Consider the following 24,797-nt stretch of genomic DNA (forward strand, 5'->3'; position numbering starts at 1 on the left):
TTTCCATTGGCCTGCATGGCTGTCTCTGTCACCCATTGCCCCGGAGAAAGGAGCAAGTGACCTCAACCTGTCATCTCCATGGCACTGTCTCTGCCAAGCCCTTCCCTTTCTGGCCCACGAGCCCTCTGTCTGGCCGCCAGCCTGGGCTTTCTCCAGCTGATTTGTAGGTATGGTGAATAATGGGTGAGCCTGTCCAACTTCCAACCTCGTTTGGCTGCCCACAGTTAGCCGGGTGCCTGGCTCTGCTGGGTCAGCTGGTGGGGGAAGCAGGAAGGAGGGGGTGACGGCTGAGTAATGTTGATTGATTGGAGCTGGAAACACTATTCAGGAGATAATCTAGGATAGAACCACATGATTCTTTAGCCCAGCAGTCCCCAGCCTTTTAGGCACCAGGGGCTGGTTTCGTGGAAGACAATTTTTCCACAGACTGGGGATGAGGAGATGGTTTCAGGATGATTCAAGTGCGTTACATTTATTGTGCACTTTATTTTTATTATTATTCGTTGTAATATATAATGAAATAATTATACAACTCAACATAATGTAGAATTAGTGGGAGCCCTGAGCTTGTTTTCCTGCAACTAGATGGTTTTCTCTGAAAGTAATGGGAGGCAGTGACAGATCATCAGGCATTAGATTCTCATAAAGAGCACACAAACTAGATCCCTTGTGTGCGCAGTTTACAGTAGGTTTGTGCTCCTATAAGAATCTAGTGCCTCAGCTGATCTGACAAGAGGCAGAGCTCAGGCAGTAATGCAAATGATAGGGAGTGGGTGTAAATGAAGACAAAGCTTTGCTTGCTCACCCACGGCTCACCTCCTGCTGTGAGGCCAGTTCCTAACAGGCCACGGACTGGTAGTGGTCTGTGGCCTGGGGATTTGGGATCCCTGATTTAGCCCACATATTCAAAGAAGGGATTCAATATTTGATGAGTGTCTACTGAGCTCGAGGCATGAGGCACAGTTAACAAGTTTGTTTCCAGGGAGGCAGTGTGATGTGTCAAATTAGTGACAATAATAATTTCAATAATGTATATGTAGCATTAACCATGTGCTAGACACATGTATGGCATCATATATCACAACCACCCTATGAAGTAGGTACTATTATCACTATCCCCATTTTGTATATGAGTACATTGAGGCTCCAAGACAGTAAGGAAGGGCCCAGGGTCTCTTAAATGGTAAAATCCAGTCTGGATATCTGACGTCAAGGCTCAAGCTCTTTTTTTTTTTTTTTTTTTTGAGACGGAGTCTCGCTCTGTCACCCAGGCGGGAGTGCAGTGGCTCTATCTCAGCTAACTGCAAGCTCTGCTTCCTGGTTTCATGCCATTCTCCTGCCTCAGCTTCTCGAGTAGCTGGGACTACAGGCGCCCGCCACCACACCCGGCTAATTTTTTGTATTTTTAGTTGAGACAGGGTTTCAACATGTTAGCCAGGATGGTCTCGATCTCCTGACCTCGTGATCTGCCCGCCTCGGCTTCCCAAAGTGCTGGAATTACAGGCTTGAGCCACTGTGCCCAGCCAAAGCTCAAGCTCTTAACCAAAGCACAAACTTTCGTTTCAAGAGACCTGCATTTTTACCTTGAGCAAATCACCTGACTTCTGAGTTGGATTGCCCATCTGAAAACTGAGAATGAACTAAGAATCCCTTGCAAGTTGTTGTAGGTCTCTGATAAGTTGAGATAAGTACAATTCTTTGTAAGGTGGTCTGAGGGCCGGTGAGGGGGTGGTGGGGAAAAGCAACTTTTTCTCTGGCTATGCTCAATACTGTCACAGTCACTGAATACAGAACACTTTCTGTGACCAGGTGTGTGGGGGTTGTCTCCCTACACACCAAGCATCCCATTCTGCAGATTCCCTAGCAGACACTTCAGCTGCATGTCCTCTAATTCAATTCAGTTCTGACACCAGCTACCTGGAGATAGTGTCAGATCCCACAGGTTAAGGGCTCAGTCCCACAAGACTTACCCTACTTTGGATGCCAATCACAAGCCCCAGGTTGTGGGTTTCTGACTGGTGGGCTATAAATCGGGGTCCCTACAAGCCCCTTTTCAGGTTCAAATAATAATGGTTCAATTTGCTAGAGTGGCTCCAGAACTCAAAAGAACACTTTGCTTACCTTTACCCATTTATTAATATGGATATTACAAAGGATGCAGATGAAGAGCCATGTGGAAGAGAGGGCCAGGGCTAGGCATGTGGGAATGGGCAAGGAGCTCCCATGCCCTCTCTGGGGGCACAACCTCCAGGAACCTCCACATATTCAGCCATCTGGAAGCTCCCTAAACACTGTCTTGTGTTTTTCCTTTTTTTTTTTTTTTTAATGAAAGCTTTATTATGTAGACATGATGGTTAAAACATTGGCCACTAGTGACCAACTTAACCTTCAACCCCTTCTCCCTAGAGGTTGGGGATAGGGCTGAAAGTCCCCACTCTCTAATCATGTCTTGTCATTTCCAGATGACCAGCTCCCATCCTGAAGCTTACTACAGGGCTCCAGCCACCAGATATCTCATTAGCATACAAAAGACACTCTTATCACTCTGAAGATTCCAAGGGTTTTAGGAGCTATATGTCAGGAAATGGGAATGAAGACCAAATACATAGTTCCCAGTATCACAGGTGGTATACATATTTTATTGAGCACCTACTATAAAAATCAATCCACAAACATTTATGGAGCAGTCACTTTGTCCAAGACATACTGCAAGGGCTATAAAAGATTTAAGAACTTCTGAGATGTTTGCTCCCTCAAGAAAGGAAACAAGGCAGAATAAGACTGTCCTCTAACCAACAGCACATACTGCTGGTGCTGGGAAGGATCAGGAGAGAGAGGAGTACAGTGGACCCAAGTGGCTAGTCCAGGAGCATACATGGGAAGTGAGGAAGGCCCTAAACAATCAGTGGGATTTCGATGGACAAACAAGAGGAGGGAGAAAAATCTCTGGAGAGACAAAGCCACAGAGGCAGGAAGTTCAAAGTGAGCTGAGGAAAGAGAAGGGGGTTCATGGGGAGGTTTGTGCAAGACCAGGGTGTGAAAGTGCTGGAAATCTGGCTAGGATGCAAGACTGTGTTCAAAAAGTAATGGGAGCCACGGAAGAGATCTGAGAAGGCTCTTTCTTCCCCCCGCCCAGGTTAGGACTCCATGTTTTCCTGAAAAGCAAGAAGAGGAAGACATACTCAGAAATGAAACCCAGAAAGAAAGCTTCTCTGTAGTAGTGCAGAGTCTATACAGATAGGACTAATAAATCCTTTTTTTTTTTAAACGCAGAGCTCTAGCACTATGACTTAAGTGAAGGGTCCTTCAGAAAATGGATGGGAAAACTGATTTAGGTATCATTGAGGGTAACTTCTAAAAGGGGCCTCAGGAACCACCTGGGGAGAATCTAGCGTTGTTTTCCAGGTTAGTGGTTGGGGTCTGAAGTGTTGACGTGATCTCCCTGAGACTGCAGGGGAGCTGGGCTTCATCATCTTCCCAACGCTTCTTCGGAGACTTTTAAACTTGGGCTGCAGAGGTCCCCAGGGCCTCACCTCTGCAGCACATTTAGGGTCTCTCTAGCCACACTCCCCCTCTTGCTGTGCTCTCCATGGGTGTTTCTGGCTTGCAGGGTGTTAGCCTTGCTGGTGTGTCTGTGGCCAGTAAATGCAGGACCTAAGCCTGCATTCATCAGAAGACTATTGAAGATATCAGGCTCAGGGGCCAGGGATTCCCATGTGTACAGCAGTTTGGGGCAGGGAAGTAGGACAGTGAAATCGTCCTCATAGGGTTAATGAGATTATAAGCCAGGCTTTATGGAGAATTCTAGTTAAACATTGACCAGGGTGGGTTGGTGTACTTTTGACCTGCTCCCCTGAAACTGCTAACTAATCAAGAATCAGGTAGCATGCTGACCACCTGCTCCCCCAACTTGTTCCTACAGATAAAATCTCTGACAGTGGATCTTTTACCCAAGAATTGCTTAAGATGTTCTTCAGATCCTCAATTTCAGCAGAATGGCTGACACCAACTGGCATGGGTGAGCCCAGAGAGAGGCCGGGAATTAAAAAAAAGTTTACTTAGAGAACAAGCAGTTGCCAGTGAAATGTTGGTGCACTGTAGACTTCAGACATAAAAACAGCAGCCATCACTGACTTCTGGCAAATTCAAGTAAAACAACAAACATCGAAACTTCCAGACATTCTGTTGAGGGAAGTTGCCAAAGACGTTGGCTGCCATAGTCAGCTTTACCATCTTCGATAAGAAAATACTCCTCTTCACCATATACAAGAATTTATTAAGTACCTGCTTTGCCTACGCCATTTTGCACTTAGTATGTTTTCGTTACATATTTGATAGGAATGAGAGAAAGGGCACAGGTGGGCCCCTCAGAACAGAGCATTTAATTGAGTACGTTCAGAGCATATTTTGAGTATGAGCCTCCCTAACAACACACCTTTTAACAGTGATTCAGGGGAGAGATTCAGCTTTTGTGGGGTCTGAAGTTTGTACAGTTTCAAGAGCCCTTTTAAGAGGAAAAAAAATACAAAATCACAAAAGAAAAGAACGCCTGTGACCACTTTGATAACATCTGGCAGAGGAGGAATGTGATAGAAGGGAAAACCAAGTGGAAAAAGATGGTGGTCTCAGCTGATTGTAGTGACTAGATCTCACTTTTGCAAAATGTACAAAATTCTGTGAAAGCTTATGTCCAAGTGGACCCATTACTATGCTCCATCACAGGAGCCTGTCCAACTGAAGGAGCCTGAAGTTTATGCATCATTAGCTTCAGTGAGTCTTCCCTGCAGCTATCATGGACTGGAACTAACCACTGGAGCAAAAGGGAAACTGCAGAAGTATCTCCAGGTAGCTAAACTGCAGAGTCCATGAGGGAGGACAACAGTGTGTGGTAGGGCACAGTCAGGACAGCGACACATGTGGAACACTGATAGACGGGGCCCCCATGCCCACTGGCCAAGACCAAGACTGGGCAGGACACCTAATGAGGGTGGAATCACATACAGTGAATGGAGAAATAGCCTTGTAAAATATCGGGACTGTGCAGAGTGGCGTTAAATGGTGTTGATATATTATTTCATTTAATCTTCCCATTCCCAGAGGGACATTGTATGATAATCCTGAATTTCCAAATGAGAAGATTGGAGTAAAGAGAGATTGGTTTGCTTAAGCAGGAATGCTTATAGTCAGGGCTTTTTTATTTCCAGGCTTCCATTGCCTCTCACACTTCGTAGCCTGTCAAAGTCAAGTTAGTGCATTAACCTCAGTGACATAGAACTGAGAAACAAGGTCACCTATCTGAAGTTTACCTACTTGTGTGTGGTTTGTTCTTTGTTCATTGTAATGCTATGGTAAAGTACTCCTTGAAATATTTGCAATCAGAGACAGATCGGACGTGTTATGACTAGGTTCCAACTATTATAGATCATCACCATTTTCCAAGTATAAAATCAGAAGGTTACACATATTAAGAAATGCTGAAGGAACAAAGTATGTTTGGCTTCCTGCACGATAAACATTTGTGAATTTTTACAACAAAAAGCCTAATTTTTCTTCCGGTAAAGAAAAAAAAATTTTTTTTTTTTTTTTAGACAGAGTTGCCCAGGCTGGAGTGTAATGGTATGATCTCGGTTCACTACAACCTCTGCCTCCAAGGTTCGAGGAATTCTCCTGCCTCAGTCTCCTGAGTAGCTGGGCTTACAGGTGTACACCACCATGCCTGGCTAGTTTTTTTGTATTTTTAGTAGAGATGGGGTTTCACCATGTTGGCCAGGCTGGTCTCGAATTCCTGGCCTCAGGTGATCCACCTGCCTCAGCCTCCCAAAGTGCTGGAATTATGGGCATGAGCCACTGCACCCTGCCCCAATAAAGAAAATTTTTTGCTTTTGAATTAAAAATACTTTAATCAAGGTTGATGGATACAAAATCAACATATAAAATCAATCTATTTTATGCCAGCAATATACAGTCACAAAATACAACTATTAGAAACTTCTCATTTCTAATTATAATGGAAATTTACATATAAGAATATAACAAAAAACATGTACAACCTTTATGGAAAAAATTATACTTCATTAAAAGATATTAATGATGACCTAACTAAATGGAGAGAGATAACCCATGGTAATGGATAGAAGAGTCAATACCAGAAAAAAGAGTGAATTTTCCCTAACTTAATCTAAAAATTCAACCCCTTCCAGTTGAAAGCATAATAGGCAGTTTCAGTAGAATCAGTGGGGGTGTGGGCTCCTAGGTTTCTGGTCAGCAGCAGAAACGTGGTTTCAGCCCAAGCAGTGGAAGCAGAAAGTGCAGGCTTGTGGGCTCCCAACCCAGCCATGGTAGCGGCTTCCTGATCCCTAGGTAACTTCTGCATTTTGTTCCACCAGTCTTTCCTACACTTTTATAACTAACTGTGCATGAAATTCCTCTCTGTTTGAATTATCTCCAGTGGTTTCTGTTTTCCTGACTAGACATTGACTGATACAGTCATACATACGTAGATGTCATGATCTGAAAATTCGTATGTTGAAGCCCTACCCACCATCAATGTGATGATATTGGAAGATGGGTCTTTTGGAGGTACTTAGAGTTAGATGAGATCCTAAGGGTGGGGCCCTTGTATGGGATTAGTGCCCTTATGATGAGAGACACACCAGAGAGCTTGCTGTCTCTCCACATCTGTGCATACAAAGAAATGGTCCTGTGAGCACACAGTGAGATGGCAGCCACCTACAAGTCAAGAGAGAAAGCCCTGGAATAAAACCTACCTTGCTGTCACATTAATGTTGGACTTCCCAGCCTCAAGAGCTGTAAGAAATACATTTCTGTTGTTTAAGCTGACCAGATTGTGGTATTTTTTGAATAGCAGCTCAAGCTGACAAAGACAGTGGGCAATAAAAATGTAAAGAAATGCCTCAAGATTCATATGTTGAAATCTCAACCCTCAGAATGCAACCATATATGGAGATGAGATCTTCAAATGGTTATTAAGTTAAAATGAGGTCATTGGAGTGGAGCCCTAGTCCAATATGACTGATGGCCTTAAAAGAAGAAGGAAAGATACCAGCCAGGGGTGTGTATACACAAATAGATGACCATGTTAAAAGACAGCAGGAGGGCAACGAGCTGTTAGCCTGAGAAGTGTCAGAGGAAACCAACCATGCTGGCACCATGATCTGGAGCTTCCAGGCTTCAGAACTGTGAAGAAATAATTTCTCTTGTTTAAGCCACTCAGTCTGTGGTATTTTGCTATGATCACCTTAGCAAACTAACAGAATATAAAAGTAAAGTCAAGAAAGTGTTGCCAGGCGTGGTGTCTCCCACCTGTGTAATCCCAGCACTTCAAGAGGCCAAGACTGGTGGATTGCATGAGCTCAGGAGTTTGAGACTAGCCTGAGCAACATGGTGAAATCCTGTCAAAAAATACAAATCCTACAAAAAATACAAAAATTAGCTGGACATGATGGCAGGTGCCTGCAGTCCTAGCTATTCGGGAGGTTGAGGTGGGAGGATCGCTTGAGCCCAGGAGGCAGAAGTTGCAGTGAGCCCACTGCATTCCAGCCTGGGGGATAGAGCCAGACCTTGTCTCAAAAAAGGAAAGGAAAAAAGTATCAAATGTTAACTAAGAGGAAAAATGTTAATGGCAGTAGAAAAATGGGCTGAGGGAAAAGAAAAAAGAGACAAAATAAGAAATAAGAGAAAGGCTCAATAAATGTCTTCCTCCTTTTTCTCCATAAACTCCTATATATGTTATTTTCTTTTATAAAGGAAGAAAAGTTTTTGGCTTTATTTTTTCTTTGTTAATGGAAAGACCAAGTGAAGAACTAAGCAATTACCCAAGGAACTAAACTCATATAAAAAATCAATAATTCAGGTTAAATCCCTCCTTTTTTTCCCCCTTGGAAATGCTTTTCAAACTCACAACATCTATATAACTGCCTTCTTTTACTTTCCTCTGCAGATAATGCTAACGTTTCACCAATTCAAATGCAGGATATAAGACATACCTAACAGCAAAATCTCAAGAGCAACAACAAAAAAAATGAAATTATGATGAAACCACAGTAAGGAAAAACCCAAAACCTATGGGAAACTGACTGTAAATCTGAAATGCATTCTTCCACAGATAAGATGATGACATAATTTGCAGTTGAAGTGTCCAGGATATTAATGTTTTTGAAAGACTATGGTTTTAAGTAGAGTTGGGAAAAAAAGTATAGTAAAACAAAAGAGTAAAATCTTCATGTAAATTATTTTTTTAAAGGCAAGAATACTTACAAACATTTTTACAATGGCAACAAATCCAGATGGTACTTAAAGTCAGTTTCCTGGATGATCCGCCAACTGAAAAAGTTTGCAGTGGGTTAAAAAGTCACAGCCTCTGTGGGCTGTAAAGGAGACTTACAGGGAGAATTTGGTAAATTTGGGAAAAATAAGAATACCAGACTAGAAAGCTCACTCTTGGACCCTAGCAGGTGTGTGTCCCTTATCTGAACCAAACACAAGCACAACTGTCTGCACATTCAAGCCTTCTTGGCTCAAGGTTCTGGGAAGCACGGCATCATTTTTGTAGCTCTGATTTTTTATGGTTTAATTGTGAAGGCAAGCATTTTTTGAGAGGGCATTTCTGAATAAGAATTGTTTTTAGAGCTATGATTCTCATAAGAGGGGAAAAAATATCAGAAATAGAATCTGCAAGGAGCTTTGTCAAAAGAAATGCATTCTCACATGCCCCTTCTTTTGGGAAGCCGTGGAGGGGTGGCATTGGCGTGGATAGAAATAGGTGAACTCCGGGAGGCTGAGGCAGGAGAATGGTGTGAACCCGGGAGGCGGAGCTTGCAGTGAGCCGAGATCGCGCCACTGCACTCCAGCCTGAGCGACAGAGTGAGACTCCATCTCAAAAAAAGAAAAAAAGAAAAAAAGAAAAAAAAGAAATAGGTGAACTCCCTCTGGCATGCATGGTAGGGGGGTGGTGGGGAAAGGTTGAGAATCGACTACATAGAAGAACAAATGTTGAAAAATATTTTGCAGCAATAAGAAAGCAGTTTTTAAAACTGAGAATTTTCATCTTAGTTTTTATTTCTTTTATAACACATTTGCTTTAAAATTTTCTTACAAAATTTATTAAAAAGACATACAAACAACATACGGGAGATGAGAATAAGATTCCTCTAATACAAAGGCATTAGGGTAAATAGTATTTCAGGTGCTAGACAGCAGGCATGGCACATTTATTCACCAAGACCAGAATCCCTGGGGGTAATCGCTTCCGTTTTTTCCAGCCCACTATTATTAGTTGTGGGAAGTAATTTGCTTGACTTGCTTTCATTCTCTGACTCCAGTTTTGCAGCCTCCTCCCAAGTAGTTGCTAGCCGTTTCCCAAGGGTTTCTGGAAGCTTTAGTGTTAACACTCCACTCAGGAGGGCCATAGTCCCAACAAACAACTAGAAGGAATTAAAAATAATGATAAGTGACACATCAAGAAAGGAACGCACCCTTCGGAGAATAGAATTTCCTAACTGTTTTCAGAGGGTAATGGAATTGAATTTGACATAACAGTTGTCACTGTGATTACTCGGTGAGATCTTTGGTTACTTCTGCTGGACTTCGAGTTCTTTTCCTCATCAACGAGGTTTAATCTCATCACTCACTCATTCATTCCTGCATGACCCAGCATGGAGCGCCTCCTTAATTGCCAGCTACTGCCTGCATTATTACTCCTGAAGGTGCTGTCCTAGGAGCTGTGGTCAGAAAGAAAAAAGACACTTACCCCATCTTTCCAGACCCCAGAATCTTGTGGAGAAGACAAGTAACTGAGCCCTGGGTCAGGACATGCCAAGCAGGGACTGTCTTAGTCAACCCCATCCCTGCCCCAATAATCAGTACACTATCAGAGTTCAGTAAATGATAGGGAATGAATGAATGAAAACAGGTTTTAATCAACCAGAATCTACGGAATTTGGGGGAAGCTAAACAAAGGCAGTGAAAACAAATTGCTACTTTATGGGGCAGGGAGCCATATAATTTCCTATACAGTTCAGTGTGATTTCTTTATTTTCCAGATTTTGACACATAAAAGGCAGCCTTTCAGACTAGTGCCAAGGCGTTTGCTTTTAAAAATGCAGGTCACATTAAAAATTAAAGTCTGCATATCTATTCTCTCTTTATCATCATGAAGATGCTGGGTGGTTTTTATTAACAGAGCTAAATCTCTATACAATCCGTAAAAACACAATCTGTCCTTACTTAATTTAAACTCCTTTAGCAAAATATATTTGCTGGAAAGACCCTATAAAAATAAATTAAGGTATGGCTTTTCTGATAAATCTACACACTTGGTATGTTTATAGCCTCTGAGAATGAGAATCATAAAATACATAGAGCAAGTGTGAAGTGATGCCAGATCACATCCATAACAGACGAGACCTGGGAAGGCAGTTTTTCATTTTGTTTTGCAGAGCACTGATAACCTAATTCTTAGAAATATATGAAATATATGAGTAAGCTTAACCCAGATGCAGTAGCAGAATTTCAAGTGACATTCCAAAGGAATTTTAAAGACGTTTTCTGGTCTCTCAAGACACGGCAAGTATATCCAGTGATCTAGAAACCCCAGAAGAGCCCTAAGTCAGGGTCTGAAAAACACTGAGTAAGTCTAAAAGCAAAATAGAATCAAATGGAAGGTCCAGAACAGAATGGAATTTTTCTTCTTAGCTTGGTAGTAAGACTAGTCAGGCAGGAAACAAATCATACCTCTCCACCTCCTCCTCACTCCTGCTCCCCTGACCAGCTCCCCACAATCCCCCAAACCCCAAACCAAACTTTGAAATAAGTCCCCCCTTTCCCACCCCTCCCTCCTCCTGGAGGGAGGCCAGGCGGATCCTTTCACACTCTCCAGACCCCATCGCCTCTCACCTCCTCCTCAGAGATCTCCCTCCATCCATCGTCCAACCTCCTTCTCACATATGTTTGATCTTTTCCTTTCTGCTGGCTATTTTCCCTTGGCAAAAAGAAAAGCTCTCAAAGGGCCGGGCATGGTGGCTCACGCCTATAACCCCAGCATTTCGGGAGGCTTGAGGTGGGTGGATCACCCGAGGTCAGGAGTTCGAGACCAGCCTAGCCAACATGGTGAAACTCTGTCTCTACTAAAATTACAAAATTAGCCGGGCGAGGTGGCACATGCCTGTAATCCCAGCTACTTGGGAGGCTGAGGTACGAGAATTGCTTGAACCCAGTAGGCAGAGGTTGCAGTGAGCCAAGATTGTGCCACTGAACTCCAGCCTGGGTGACAAGAGTGAAACTCCGTCTTAAAAAAACAAACAAACAAACAAAAAAAAACTTCTCAAAGACTGGGTGCAGTGGCTTACATTTGTAATCCCAAGACTTTGGGAGGCTAAGGCTGGCGGATCACGTGAGGTCAGGAGTTCGAGACCAGCCTGGGCAATATGGTGAAATTCTCTATGGAAAATATAAAAATTAGCCAGGTGTGGTGGCACATGCCTGTGGTCCCAGCTACTTGGGAGGCTGAGGTGGGAGAATTGCTTGAGCCCAGGAGGCAGAGGTTGCACTGAGCCAAGATTGCACCACTGCACTCCAACCTCAGTGACAGAGACCCAATCTCAAAAAAAAAAAAAAAGAAAAGAAAAGAAAAAAAGAAAGAAAGAAAGAAAGAAAAAGAAATGTTCTTGACCCTTTTATAATCTCCATACCCACATTGCCTGGGTACTTGCCACCTGCTACCTGTGTGGCTTTGGGCAAGTTACTTAACCTCTCTGCTCCTCAGAGTCCTTTTCTGTAAAATGGATGAAAGAATAGTATCTGTCGCAAACGACTGTTGAGAGGATGAAATTAAATATTACGCAAAAGGCACTTAGAACAGTGCCTGGCTGCAGTAAGTAGCCAATACATGTAAGCTCTCATTACTGCATGCATATATATATATATATTCTTAGCTTGGTAGTAAGACTAGTTAGGCAGTCAGGTTCAAGCGATTCTCCTGCCTCAGCCTCCCGAGTAGCTGGGACTACAGGCACACACCACCACGCTTGGCTAATATTTGTATTTTTAGTAGAGACAGGGTGTCGCCATATTGGCCAGGCTGGTCCCAAACCCCTGGCCTCCCAAAGTGTGGGATTACTTATGTGAGCCACCGCGCCTGCCCTACTGCTATTATATATTGAAAAACAAGATGTTTCTTAATGTTCCATCATTACTGCTGTTGTATCTTTTAAATCACCATACCTGGCATTTCCCCACTCCAGCCCTTCTCTTCGGGACTGGTGGTGATTTGCTCTCCTGCCCTTCCCACCAGACTGGACATCTCTCAAGACAGGCTATTTCTTTCATCTGCTCCTTAGCACCTAGCAGGGTGGCTAGTTCAAAACCAACACTCAGTCAATGATTGCCAAATGAGTTAATGAGCACACAAAAAGCTAATTACATGTCCACCTTTTTTAGATTACTAGAAAATAATGGTTAATAATAAAAGCATCAGAATGAGTGATTTTTCATGTGCCTCTTTTCAAAAGAGAAAATATAAACATCTTCCAGATCAGAGTTTTCATTTCTCAAAATGAAAACACTGGCTCCCCAGGCAGTTTGACATCCATAAACAAGTTTAATGGGAAATCTGATTTTTTTTTTTTGACTCATTACAAACAATAGGTAATACTCCTTAGATCCAAAGGAAGCACATTCACAGACTACTTCCATAAATATACACCACACCCTGTGGCCAGAGGCTGTCTTAGAGAAGGGACGGGCCACTCAGGGCCAGGCTGGACAAGGAGCTGACTGCTCTGTGCTCACTTTTGTATAGATTGTTTGTTGGACCTTGTGTGAAAGGCAAGGGAGCATGGTATTTGGGTTCAAATCCCAGCTCTGTCACCTTTAAGGCGTGTGACCCTGGGCTAATAACTTTCTGTCCATCAGTCTCCTCATCTGTAAAATGAAGAGAACAACAGTATCTGCATTATATGAAGACTAATTTTTGTAAAGCATGTTCAAAAAGAGCTTGTTTAGGCAGGGCATGGTGGTTTATGCCTGTAATCCCAGCACTTTGGGAGGCCAAGATGGGCAGATCACCTGAGGTCAGGAGTTCGAGACCAGCTTGGCCAATATAGTGAAACCCCGTCTCTACTAAAAAATATTTTAAAAATTAGCCAGCCTTGGTGGCGCACGCCTGTAGTCCCAGCTTCTTGGGAGGCTGAGGCAGGAGAATCTTTTGAACCCGGGAGGTGGAGGTTGCAGTGAGCTGGGATCAGACCACTGCACTCCCGCCTGGTCGACAGAGCAAGACTCTGTCTCAGAAGAATAATAAAAATAAAAGGAGCTTGTTTAAATATCTGTTAAATAAAATTAGAGATCCCTTCTGAGTCCGTAGTCCTTAACTGAGCCTTACAGAAATCCATTAAAAATATATTTATTTGGCTTTATTTCTGCTAATTACCTTTTATAAATTTATCTATTTTATATTTGCACGTTTCAACTTATTATTTTAATAAACACTTTTTCATTTTATCTTTTTTGAAAAAAAATAATAAGGAAAACAAGTGCTAGCACAAAGGAGATTCTTCTAGAAAAGTTCATGACCTAAAAAGGGTGGTAGACTCCCCCAAAACACCTCCCACACAGCCCACATGGTTTCTTAACCTCAGAGTCAGCCTGAGAAAGTGGCTGGGATCTAACACCCCAATGGCACATCCAAGCGCTTTACTGAGCGCCTGCTCCGGGGACGTGGGAGACACTCATGCCAAGCCAGCGATTCCCGAAGAGCCGTATGTGTACCTGCTGTGTGTACAAGGCAACTCCAGGGGATACCAAGCACTGTTTTATTACTTGTGAGATTATGTTAGTGTCTTTTAGAAAAACACATAATTAGTATAACACCCATGACTTCACTGATATTATTGTTTAGGACAAAGCTAATTTCCAAAAGTCAATCTATTTGATTTAAAATAGCAGGTGAATGACAGCATGGGTGACACACGAGCTGAGGGAAACACTTGGCTAGGCCCAGCTGTGGGGATGCAAAATGTCCTGCTCTGCAAAGCACAACAGCCTGACTGGGGCGATGAAGACACACGCACAAATAATAAAGCCACACTGCGACAGCAACTGAAAGAGGCACCCACTAAATGCTGTACAGACATGCTTGAGAAAAGGAGAGGTGGGGTCACTAGATCTGGCTGGCCTCCTGGAAAGCGGATACCTGGAAGGCTACTTAACAGGTACATGAGAGAGGAGCGCTGTCTTTGGAGGGGCCGTTTGGGCAGTGGCATAGAAGGGGAGGAGGTGGGATGAGGACAGGGAGGAGAAGGGAAGGCTTGCAGTGGGGCTGAGTCTGGAGAGGAGGGGAAGCTGCATGAGGAACAGAACAGGGGAGCTGTGCAGGGGGTCAATCGGGAAAGGCCCTGGATATCAGCTGAGTTTGGACTTTTATTCTGAAGCTGACAGGGGCACTGGGTCATGGCCATGGTGCCTTCTATGCTACACAGACAGGGTGGGGGAAGCACAAGGAGAAGCCTGGGAGGCACTGGAACCAGGCATGCAGGGGTAGTTTTGAAGGAGAATGTGAGGATTTGGTGATGAAAGAACAGGATGAATAAGAAGCCGATGCCACAGTGTCATGCTTGAGGCCACTGACCTATCCTTAACCAAAAGTGGGAGACAGGTGTCACTGGCCAGTTCTACTTGGGAGACATTGAGTTTATGGTGAAACATCCAGGGAGAATGTACATGAGGCTGGAGGAAACCCTCTCCTGCAGCCGGGAGGAGAGGTGATGCATGCAGGGAGCGGGGAGGAGGCTGGGAGGGAATCCGGCAGCCTGAGTCTAAGGGGCAATCAGAAAAGAGAAAGGAGGCACTGGAGGGGAGGGAGAGGGAGGAGCTGCAGGCTGGCAAGTCACACCTGCCCTCCACCCATCCCGCATCTTCTTCCTGAGCAGAAGAGTCCACTAAAGCCAGGTGCAGCGGTGCTCACGTGCCTTCCCAGCCTCTCAGCCCCTACCTGAGGATCTGCAAACTAAGCATCCCTGCTCTCACTCTTTGAAAGCCAGGCAAATGGCTCACACTGCTGGAGCCCCTCAGGTTCAGGTCAACTGAGAACCATGGGTTCCTAATGCTCTCCATTAGGCATCACATAATCTTTTTGGAGCAGGCAGCCCCCAGAATTCGCCTTGCCCAGCAGGTACTCAGTGGGAACACAGAGGCAAGGCCGGGCCAGGGGGTGGGGGCAGATGCCCTGAGGAGGACAGAGACCAGAGCTCTCCCTTCCCCAGGCCTGGCTTCCAGGGAAGGGTGAGGACACGCACTTTTGTGGCAGGCAGAGTTGTAATGAACAGCTCAGCAGTGGTGGAAGGCCACCAATGGCCAATCGCACAGCAGCCACCACCCTACTCACCAACTGGCCAGCTGTTGGTAATGGGGTTGTTTCTACAAACCGCATTAGGAAATGATGTACTGGCTTTCAATAAATAACAATAGAGAAGTTGCTAATAGGCAATTAGAAACTGCCTCCGTGACCCCTCGGGAAGGATCTGCAAACTGAAGCACACCTGTGGTATGAAGATCCAAATGCTGCTGAGGTCCACAGAGAACGGTGCCAGGATGCTGGCCAGGCGACACACCATGCTGCCGCTTCCCACAGCCAGCGATCTGGAAACAGAGGAGAGAGGCTGAGACAAGTAAGGCACAAGTGACCCAGGGATTGAAGGACCTGCTTCCTGTAGCTCCTTTCCCACGCTCCCCAGCAAGGATAAGGGCGGTCAGGCAGTGCATTACAACGTTTCAGTCAACCTCGGTGGCCCCACGAGATTATAATAGCTCATTTTTACTCGACTTTTTCTATCTTTCAATATGTTTAGATACACAAATACTTACCATTGTGTTATGACTGCCTGCAGTATTCAGTGCAGTAACATGCTGTGGAGGGTCACAGCCGAGGAGGAATAAGCTGTGCCACACAGCCTGGGTGTGTAGTACGCTGGGCCATCTAGGTTTGTGTAAGTTCACTCTATGACGTTCTGACAACCACGAAATCACCAAAGGATGCATTTCTCAAAACGTGTGCCCATCATTAAGCAACACATGACCGTAAAAAAATGTAAGCTTGAAAATAATTTTACTTAAATTTTTCAAGAATCACAATACCTACATTGTGTGAAACAGTGGTGTATATAAGCATGCACATAATTCAAGACAATTCATGACAAAAAAAAGGTAGGAGTGTGGAGGTAAGCCATTCTTCATCTGCTGTGCAGGTGAGGCCCTTGTGTGTACTGATCCAGCCTAACATTAAGAATAATTAGGTTTTCTAGAGCAGGAATTTGTTTCACGTAGGGAGTGGGAATTTGAGAGAACAAAGTATCTGTATACCTGTGTACTGTTCTATTTCAACTTTTTAGAGTCAAGGAATATCTTAATGTGCTTTTCTTTAAAAGTTACTTAGAGAAAATGTATAGAATGTTAGTAAGGAAAGACTGTCCTTTTATGTGAGTAAGTACCTCTATAAATTAACGGTGCCTCATCTTTTCCAGTCACACACATTTATAAAGAACTGATAAAAAGTATGGCATTCTTCTGAGAAAGAAATCATACATAAGTAAAGTTTTGCATGCAGTGTTAGGGTGTTTAGGGAGCTCATAGAGTTGGTTAAAGATTTCCTGTATTAAATATTTACATATTGGATTTTTTTGAGGTCATGTACCTGTGGCTGTAAACCAACAACCAAGCCAACAAAGAAAAGATCTTAAAAAATACTACAATATTCATAATTGCAATGCACATTGACATTATTTGATGGGATTGTCACCTTCTTAGCGTATAACATGCATTCACTCAGCACATGTGTGTCGAGAGTCTAATGTGCCAGGCACTGCATGGATCTGGTCCAATCTGAATTCTGAACTGGGAAAATCTGAAGCTTTTCCTGGCTGAGCAGAAATCCACCTGAGAGGCCAGAAGGGTCCCACAGGACATGACAAAGATATTCTCCCTGATTTAGAGCAGCTTCTTCCCTGGGTCAGCCACAACGGAGCCAAAGCCACAACGCAAGTTGGCAATTATGCAACTTCACTCTCTATTGCATTCAACTAGTCTCCACCATTGTCAGCCTGTAAGTGCTAGAATGTAATCTGTTATTCTGCCTGTCTGCTACTGTACATCTGCGCAGGGCTGCCACTTTCACAATATGATCTGAGAAGAGTCCACAAAGCCCTTACCCCAAAATACCTTCTTCCCCTCTGCTACTAAAGCTCTACTGCTAGCAACTTATCCCTCGCTAATGTTAAGCACTGTCTCCCATAAAAATTCTCATGTATTTCACTGGGTGACAGATAGGGCCAAAAGATGTGGATTTGAGTTCTGACGGGTCACTGACTAGCCAGGTGCCTTTGGCCACGACCCTAATCTTGTGTGAATTCCAGTTCCACAACCTGTAAAATGGACAGAAGATGTATTTATTATTAGACTGCAAGAGTGGTCTAATAATAGCACTCTGGGTGACCTAGAGGGGAAGTATGGAGGAAGAAGAAAAACTCTACTCTCAGACAACTGGGCTAATAGACAATTACATAGGGAGTTATTCCTCTGCTATTCTATACCCCCGGTCACATATTAGTCTGATAAACTTTTTTCTTAGATATACATGTGTACCTACTCTATCTATCCATTCTTCCATCCCTCCATCCATCCATCCATCCATCTAGATATCCATTAATCTATCTACAGTCAACACAAATGTACTTACCCATCCTGGTCCACAGGGCTGCCTGCCCTAGCATTTCAGCAGGCAGGTGTGTGGGCATGGAAAGTTCCTAGGGAAGGATTTATGCTATCTCTTGACTAATGGATTTTCTAGGTCCTACATCCCTCCTGCTTGTGGAGACAAGGAGGAGGCATCTCTGGGCTGGTGTTATATGGACTTATCTCTATAGAAAGTCACTTGCCTTTCACACTTGTAACACATGACAAATAATATACTCCTAAAAGGGATGAACCCACTAGCTAAGCAGTTGGATTTTTTAATAAGTTTCCTGTGAAAAACCTTAATATCTTGTTTGTTTATTTGTTGCCATTAAGATTGGGTCTTTAATAGGCTAAGAAATTATCCAAGCTCACTAACAAATTTTTTCCCTTAGAAAATGAAAACTTCCATTGATAAAGCAGGTGTTAGGAAAATGCCACTTGGAGGATTTAAGGGAGGACTGCAGATAGGAAACTGTTACGGAATTTCCCAGAGGGAGATCTGTGGGACAAGTGTCTCTTGGCAGCAGTGTGACCCTAATCACTATTTACACTTTAAAATACAGGATCATTTTGCAAAAAAAAGAGTCAAAAAGTCTGACGGGCCGGGCCCAGTGGCTCACACCTGTAATCCTAGCGCTTTGGGAGGCCAAGGAGGGTGGATCACTTGAGGTCAGGAGTTTGAGACCAGCCTGGCCAACATGGTGAAACCCTGTCTCTACTAAAATACAAAAATTAGCCGGGCATGGTGGTGCACACCTGCAATCCCAGCTACTCAGGAGGCTGAGGCAGGAGAATCGCTTGAACCTGGGAGGTAAGGTTGCAGTGAGCCAAGATCACACCATTTCACTCCAGCCTGGGCAAAAGAGTGAGACTCTGTCTCAAAAAAAATAAAATAAAATCCAATGGAGAATCAGAGAAAAGATCCCTTCCCTTTATAGCTGGGGTCCCAGCTGTGTGTCTTGCACCAGGTACTTGATCTCCCTGGTCTCAGCTGTCTTATCTGGACATGAGGGCTGCAACAAGAAGTGTGGTTTACAAAGGATGTACTGTTAAGGCCTGGAAGTTCTGCTGCAGCCCCCTGGAGCAAGAAGGCAGGAGCACTGGGGGGATTCCAGGTACTCAACAGAGCTTCCACAAAGGACCTCTGTCCTCTTCACCACATAAAGAGTTTCCAAGTAAAATGTGTTTGTAAAAGCTTGGAAGTCCCTGAGGTTCCCAGATCAGTGGGAATCACATCAGACATTCCCAAAGGGTGTCGGGGGGGTGGGTGGGGTGGGCAGGGTGGCAACTCAGAGTCACCTGCAGACTTGTTAAAAATCCCGAGTCTCGGCTAGGCGTGGTGGCTCATGCCTGTAATCCCAACACTTTGGGAGGCCAAGGCTGGCGGATCACGAGGTCAGGAGTTCAAGACCAGCCTGACAAACATGGTGAAACCCCGTCTCTACTAAAAATACAAAAATTAGCCGGGTGTAGTGGCATGCACGTGTAATCCCAGCTACTCTGGAGGCTGAGGCAAGAGAATTGCTTGAACCCAGGAGGCGGAGCTTGCAGTGAACCAAGATCACACCACTGCACTCCAGCCTGGGCAACAGAATGAGACTCCATCTCGAAAAAAGAAAAAAAAAATCCCCAGTGTCATTCTTGGATTGATCCAGCAGGTCTGGTGTAAGGACCCAAGACTGATATTTTTTATGAAATGCCTCAATGACTCTGACGAGCTGCCAGCTTTGAGAACCTCCAGATAAGGTAATCTCAGGGAGCCAATGATTACTGATGTTATGGGCTGAGTTGTGCCTCCCAAAGTTCAAGTGTTGAAGTCTGAATCCCTAGTACTTTATGATGTAATGGTATTTGTAGATAAGGTCTTTAAAGAGGTGATTAAGTTAAAATGAGGCTGTTAGGGTGGGGCCGTAATCCAATATGGCTGGTGTCTTATATGAAGAGGGAGGGACATCAGCGGTGCACACAGAGGTAAGACCCCTTGAGGACATAGCAAGAGGGCACCACCTGAAGACCACAGAGCGAGGCCTCAGGAGAATCCAAACCTGCCGACACCTTGTTCTTGGACTTCCAGCCTCCAGTACTGTGAGAAAATAAATTTCTATTGTTTAAGCCACCCAGCCTGTGGTATTTTGTTACAGCAGCCCACTCGGACTAACACAATTGGCATCAGAACATCGAGAGACACATCCTGAGAAATTACCTTTGAGTCAATACAGAGACTCAGTGGAAGTCTATGGTACTTGAAACTTAAAATGTTTTTGGAATAATAGAGTGTTATTTCAAAATAATTCGTCTAATATCCTCACTAATATGGTACAAAGCCTCAGACTCAAAATGAGTATCAGCATGTCATTTTCCCATCTCAGAGATCCAGGTAACTTCTATGAAAAAGAAGCATTTACATGTAAAGGCCAAATACAATGAAATGACACACAAGTGAAAGATAACAGGAAAACAACCAGAAAACAATTCATCCTTACCTTACAATGGTTGGATACAGCTCAGCTGTATAAAGATAAATGAGGCCAAATGCTGCCCCGATGGCAAATTTTCCAACCATAGCTGTCACCACACCCAAAATATAATGTTTCTGAAAAAAATTTAGCAGAATAGATCATCACAAGTGGTATTTTTAAAGGAGAATAGAAAATCTTTTAAATCATTACTTAAAACATTCTAATTCCTTCCGTATTTTTTCAGAACAATGAAGAGCCTTATTTTTCTGTTTGAATGTATTAAACTCTACTCACAGTCTGAGAAAGCTTTCCATCTTTACGAAATGTGGAGGAAAGTTTCAGTGTGTCTCTTCTCCCCATCCACTTTGGAGGGTTCGAACTGTGATGAAAGCCAGTTGGGAAGACTGTTTTGGAAGGAGACACGCCCTGATAGTGCTGGTGGCACCAAGAATTTCCCTACTCCTTCTGGGACTGATCCAGCAGAATGAATCAAGGAGCCATACAAACAAATTGTGAGCCGGGCCTAATGGCTCACACCTGTAATCCCAGCACTTTAGGAGGCTGAGGCAGGAGAATCACTTGAGGCCAAGAGTGACATAGCAAGACCCCATTTCTACAGAAAAACAAAAAAATTAGCTGTGTGTGATGGTACATGCCTGTGGTCCCAGCTACTGGAGAAGCTAAGGCAGGAGGATCATTTGAGCCCAGGAGTTCGAGATTACGGAGAGCTATAATCACACCACTGCACTTCAGCTTGGGTGACAGAGTGAGATCTTGTCTCTATTTAATCTATTTACTTTTCTTAAAAAAAACAAACAAAACAAATTGTGCCCTTTGTGGCAGTAATCCCTGGCTTATAAATTATCTTCAGAAAATATTTGAAAGTGGTAACTATTAGTACAGACTGTTTTGTTCATTTGTTTGTTTGTTTGCAGCTGATACATTCCTCAATGGCAAAACCTTTACCTCCACCTCGGTTTTTATTCTCCCTAATGTGTTCCACTTCCAAAGGTAACTAACAAAGACACCCTATATTTCAAAATCTCCCTCCTCCCCCATCTGCCAGCTGGATGCTGAGACCCAGGGTGGCCTTGGGGCTGATGTGTTAAGGACAGCAGTGCCTCTGTCAGCCTGCATCCCTGAATGACTCCATGGACCCAAACACCCACTCACCACTCCCACTTTGGCCAACTAGGTACAAATACATGGAACTTTCTATGAGCAGGTAACAAACATCCTTTATGTTAAGTCACTGAGATTCTGGGATGCCTCTATTAAAGAGCTAATGTCACCTTAATTACAATTGTAAATTAAATTAATTAACAATTGTTAATTAAATTAGTATTTGTATTGTGTTGACATTATCACTTGGGGAAAAACTTATTGGATGGGGAGAGATTTATCGTTGTGGGTTAATGCTCTATTTCTAGAAATCTCCATCAGCCTCTTTCTCATCTTCCCTATTAGTGTAGAACTCAAAGGTTCTGGTGTTCCCCAACTCTTCACCAACTTAAAGGCAGCTGCGATCTACTCAACTACCATCACTGCAAACTACTTTTTTAAAGGTGTGGATGAAGTTCTCTCAAATTGGCAGAGACCTCCTTGTCCTGAGTAGTTTTATTGCATTCAATTAGTTGTGTATCAATCACCTGGAAATTTCATTACATAAAATATTTGGCTCACCGACCCTAATCATTAAGTAAAGTGCTACTATAAAAGGAAGACACTTGTTAGCTTAAATTAAATTTCAAACGATATGCAAAACTTAAAATGCTTTGCTCTAAATGTTGATATACTATTGCTTAATGATTATATAATCACAGGAGAACTTTAAATAAAATATTTTAAGTACTGTTATAGTGACATTTTGCAAATCAAGAATTAAAATACAGATCTGAAAACATCTTTTTTGGGAAGAGGGGAAGCACTTCTGGATGCAAGAGGTATTTTGAGGGGATGCAGTTTGCCGAAATATGGGAATGTGAAAGTCATTTCAGGAATTTCTGGGTAGTGTTTCTCACTAAGAAACTGTTTTTAAAAACAAGCTCCTTGGGGTGTTTATGCATACCAGGCATTGGAAACTACTAATCTCCTGCAATGAAAAACAGTGTACTGAAACTCTACCAGTCTTGAATATCTGACTCATATCCTTCAGATGTCTCCATGGCTGCCTCCCTCATTCAGGTTTCTGATTACATGTCACCTCCTCTGAGAGGCACACCATCCCCGACCACCCTAGACAAAAGAGTACACACGGGTGCCATATGCCCTCTCGTTACACTTACGGAAACTTGATGCACTGTGTGTTCTCAGCACCTGGCACATAAAAGATGGTGGATAAATGTTTGCTGAATGAATAAATGAGTGAATGTTCAGTATGATGATGCTGGAAGGTGTGATCAACTTTTCTCACACAAGATTATTGCGTTTACAAAATACAACACTGGTCATCTCTGGGAATTAGGATTATGAACTTTTAATTTTTTATTTTTTGAGATGAGTTCTCACTCTGTCATCTAGGCTGGAGTACAGTGGCAGTGATCAGAGCTCACTGCAGCCTTGAACTCCTGAACTCAAGCCATCCTCCTACCCTCAGCCTCTTGAGTTGCTGGGATTATAAGTGTGAGTCATTGCACCCAGGTTAGGCTTTTTTTTTTTTTTTTTTTACATTTTTCTCTTTAAATTTTCTAAAATGAACATACATTACTTATATAACAGAAAAAGAATGTTTTAAAGAAAACAGATTTTTAAATATTATATACTCTGTCCAAATCATACTCTGAATTGACCTTCATACTTAACTGTAATAAGCTAAATTCTTCCCATCAAACTGTCACAGTATAACTAACAATTCCCTAAATAAAACATAAGATAACTCACCTGGGGGATCACCATAACGACACCACAGGCCAGTGCACTGCAGAAAAGAGAGCAGGCCAGGACTGTTCTCCTCCCGACCTTGTCCATGGCGATGCACACAAAGGTGTAGGCGGGAATTTCCACTACACCTGTCATTGAGCAAGCAGCCCTCTATAAGTCTAGGCACCCGACTGCAAAAGGGGACCCCCGTCTTCTAACCCACTACCTAAAAGGCATGAGCAGCCCTCTCCTCACTTCCGGGGCCTTTAGAAACTCTCTAAGAATTGCTGCGAGGCAGCCAGCCCCGCCACTTTTAAACTCACTACAGTAAAGATGAGCGTTTCCTGTGAAATGCTCTAATGCTCATAATCCGCCTGGCACCTGCAAATGGCACAAAGCCAGAGCCCAAATTCCCACCAGCCCCAAACTGTCTCAGGAGATAAAAACTTGTTCAAAAATTTCACAGCCGAGAATTATTGAACAGAAGCACCCATCTGCAAGAGTACTAGTGAAAAATCCAAAACGGTAGATAATATAAAACCATGTGTGTTTGTCTTTGGAAACATTTTTGTATTTATGAGATTGCCCAGTTTTTTGACAATTTATGTCTTTGGCAAAAGTAAAAAACTATGTCATGAAGATCTAAACTTCTAGCCTTCCTAAGCTTCTGCATCCACACTCCACCCCACCTACCATTGGCCACTCTGTTCTAGGGATACTGCACCATCTCAAATTGTCATAGAGAATGAGTTTGAAGTCAAGACAGGCTCTTTCTATAAACTTGTTAGTTTGCTTCAAAAAAAAGAGTAAATCTTTTTTTCTTAAAACGACTTCTCTCATAATTCCTGCTGAGCTATAATAAACAAAAACAGATGTGTCTGCTGAGGAAATCAGAAAAAATAACCAGATGTGCCGTCAGAGCACTTTAATGAGATGGCACGATGTCTACGTACAAAAATTTAGAAGCAAGATGTTTTGAGGATAATATAAAATACAGGCAGCCTACACAGAAATAAGCAGGAGTTAAGACTAGATGGATAAAAAAAGGTTTCTAATATTTCTCTCACGTTTTAGTTTAAATTTGGTTTACACTAGGAGTCACATCTCAAGCTATCTAAAGTGATTTAACCTGCCATTAAAATGAAAGAAGTACAACAACATAAATTATAGTTGCATGTATTTAAAAGTTATTTTACCAACTAAAATTTATAAATTAAGGACACTTGAAGGTTGAGAGATGCCAGATAGCCAAGGCATATTAAATTTTAAAAGGGAAGCAACTTACAAAGAACAATATATAGTGAGTGATCTCATTTATGTTAAAATATAAAACATTAATATGCACAAATATATGAAAATGCGTAGAAACAGATCTGATCAGCACAGGAATTTTGACCTGCTCCATTTTCGACCAGGGCCGGTTCACCCCTCCTTAGGCAACCTGGTGGTTCCCTGCTCTCAGGAGGTCACCATACTGATACTGAACTTAGTGTGGACACCTGATCAGCATAGAGTACTGCAGCCCAGAACTCCTGGGCTCAAGTAATCCTCCCTCCTCAGCCTCCCGAGTAGCTGGGACTACAGGCACATGCCACAATGTCTGGCACAAATGCATAGGAATAGATCTGAAAGGGCACAACCCAAACATTATAGAAGTTACCCCTGGGAGGAGCTCTGGGCTGGGGATGGGTGTGAAGAAGGTGAGCAAGGAGAGAAGGCAGAAAGGGAGAGACT

At 43.2% G+C, this 24,797-nt stretch overlaps 1 protein-coding gene across 2 annotated transcripts in view; it reads right to left on the reverse strand.

The window, feature by feature from the left end:
- Positions 1–8,625: 8,625 nt before the first annotated feature.
- The window catches only part of SLC22A16 (solute carrier family 22 member 16), a 52,692-nt gene continuing 36,520 nt past the window's right edge, over positions 8,626–24,797 (reverse strand). Inside the window, exons 5-8 of one of the 2 annotated variants that reach the window (XM_055114054.1) lie at positions 23,085–23,212; positions 20,229–20,338; positions 15,555–15,654; positions 8,626–9,443 (exon numbers count right to left, since the gene is read on the reverse strand). In XM_055114054.1, coding sequence (XP_054970029.1) covers positions 9,231–9,443; positions 15,555–15,654; positions 20,229–20,338; positions 23,085–23,212 — 551 coding nt within the window. In that variant the 3' untranslated portion in view covers positions 8,626–9,230. Of the gene's footprint in view, positions 9,741–15,554; positions 15,655–20,228; positions 20,339–23,084; positions 23,213–24,797 lie in introns of both variants that reach the window. The other variant, XM_055114055.1, reaches the window with a different exon arrangement.

Source organism: Pan paniscus, chromosome 5 (genome assembly GCF_029289425.2).
Source record: "Pan paniscus chromosome 5, NHGRI_mPanPan1-v2.0_pri, whole genome shotgun sequence".
Taxonomy (NCBI): Eukaryota; Metazoa; Chordata; class Mammalia; order Primates; family Hominidae; genus Pan; species Pan paniscus.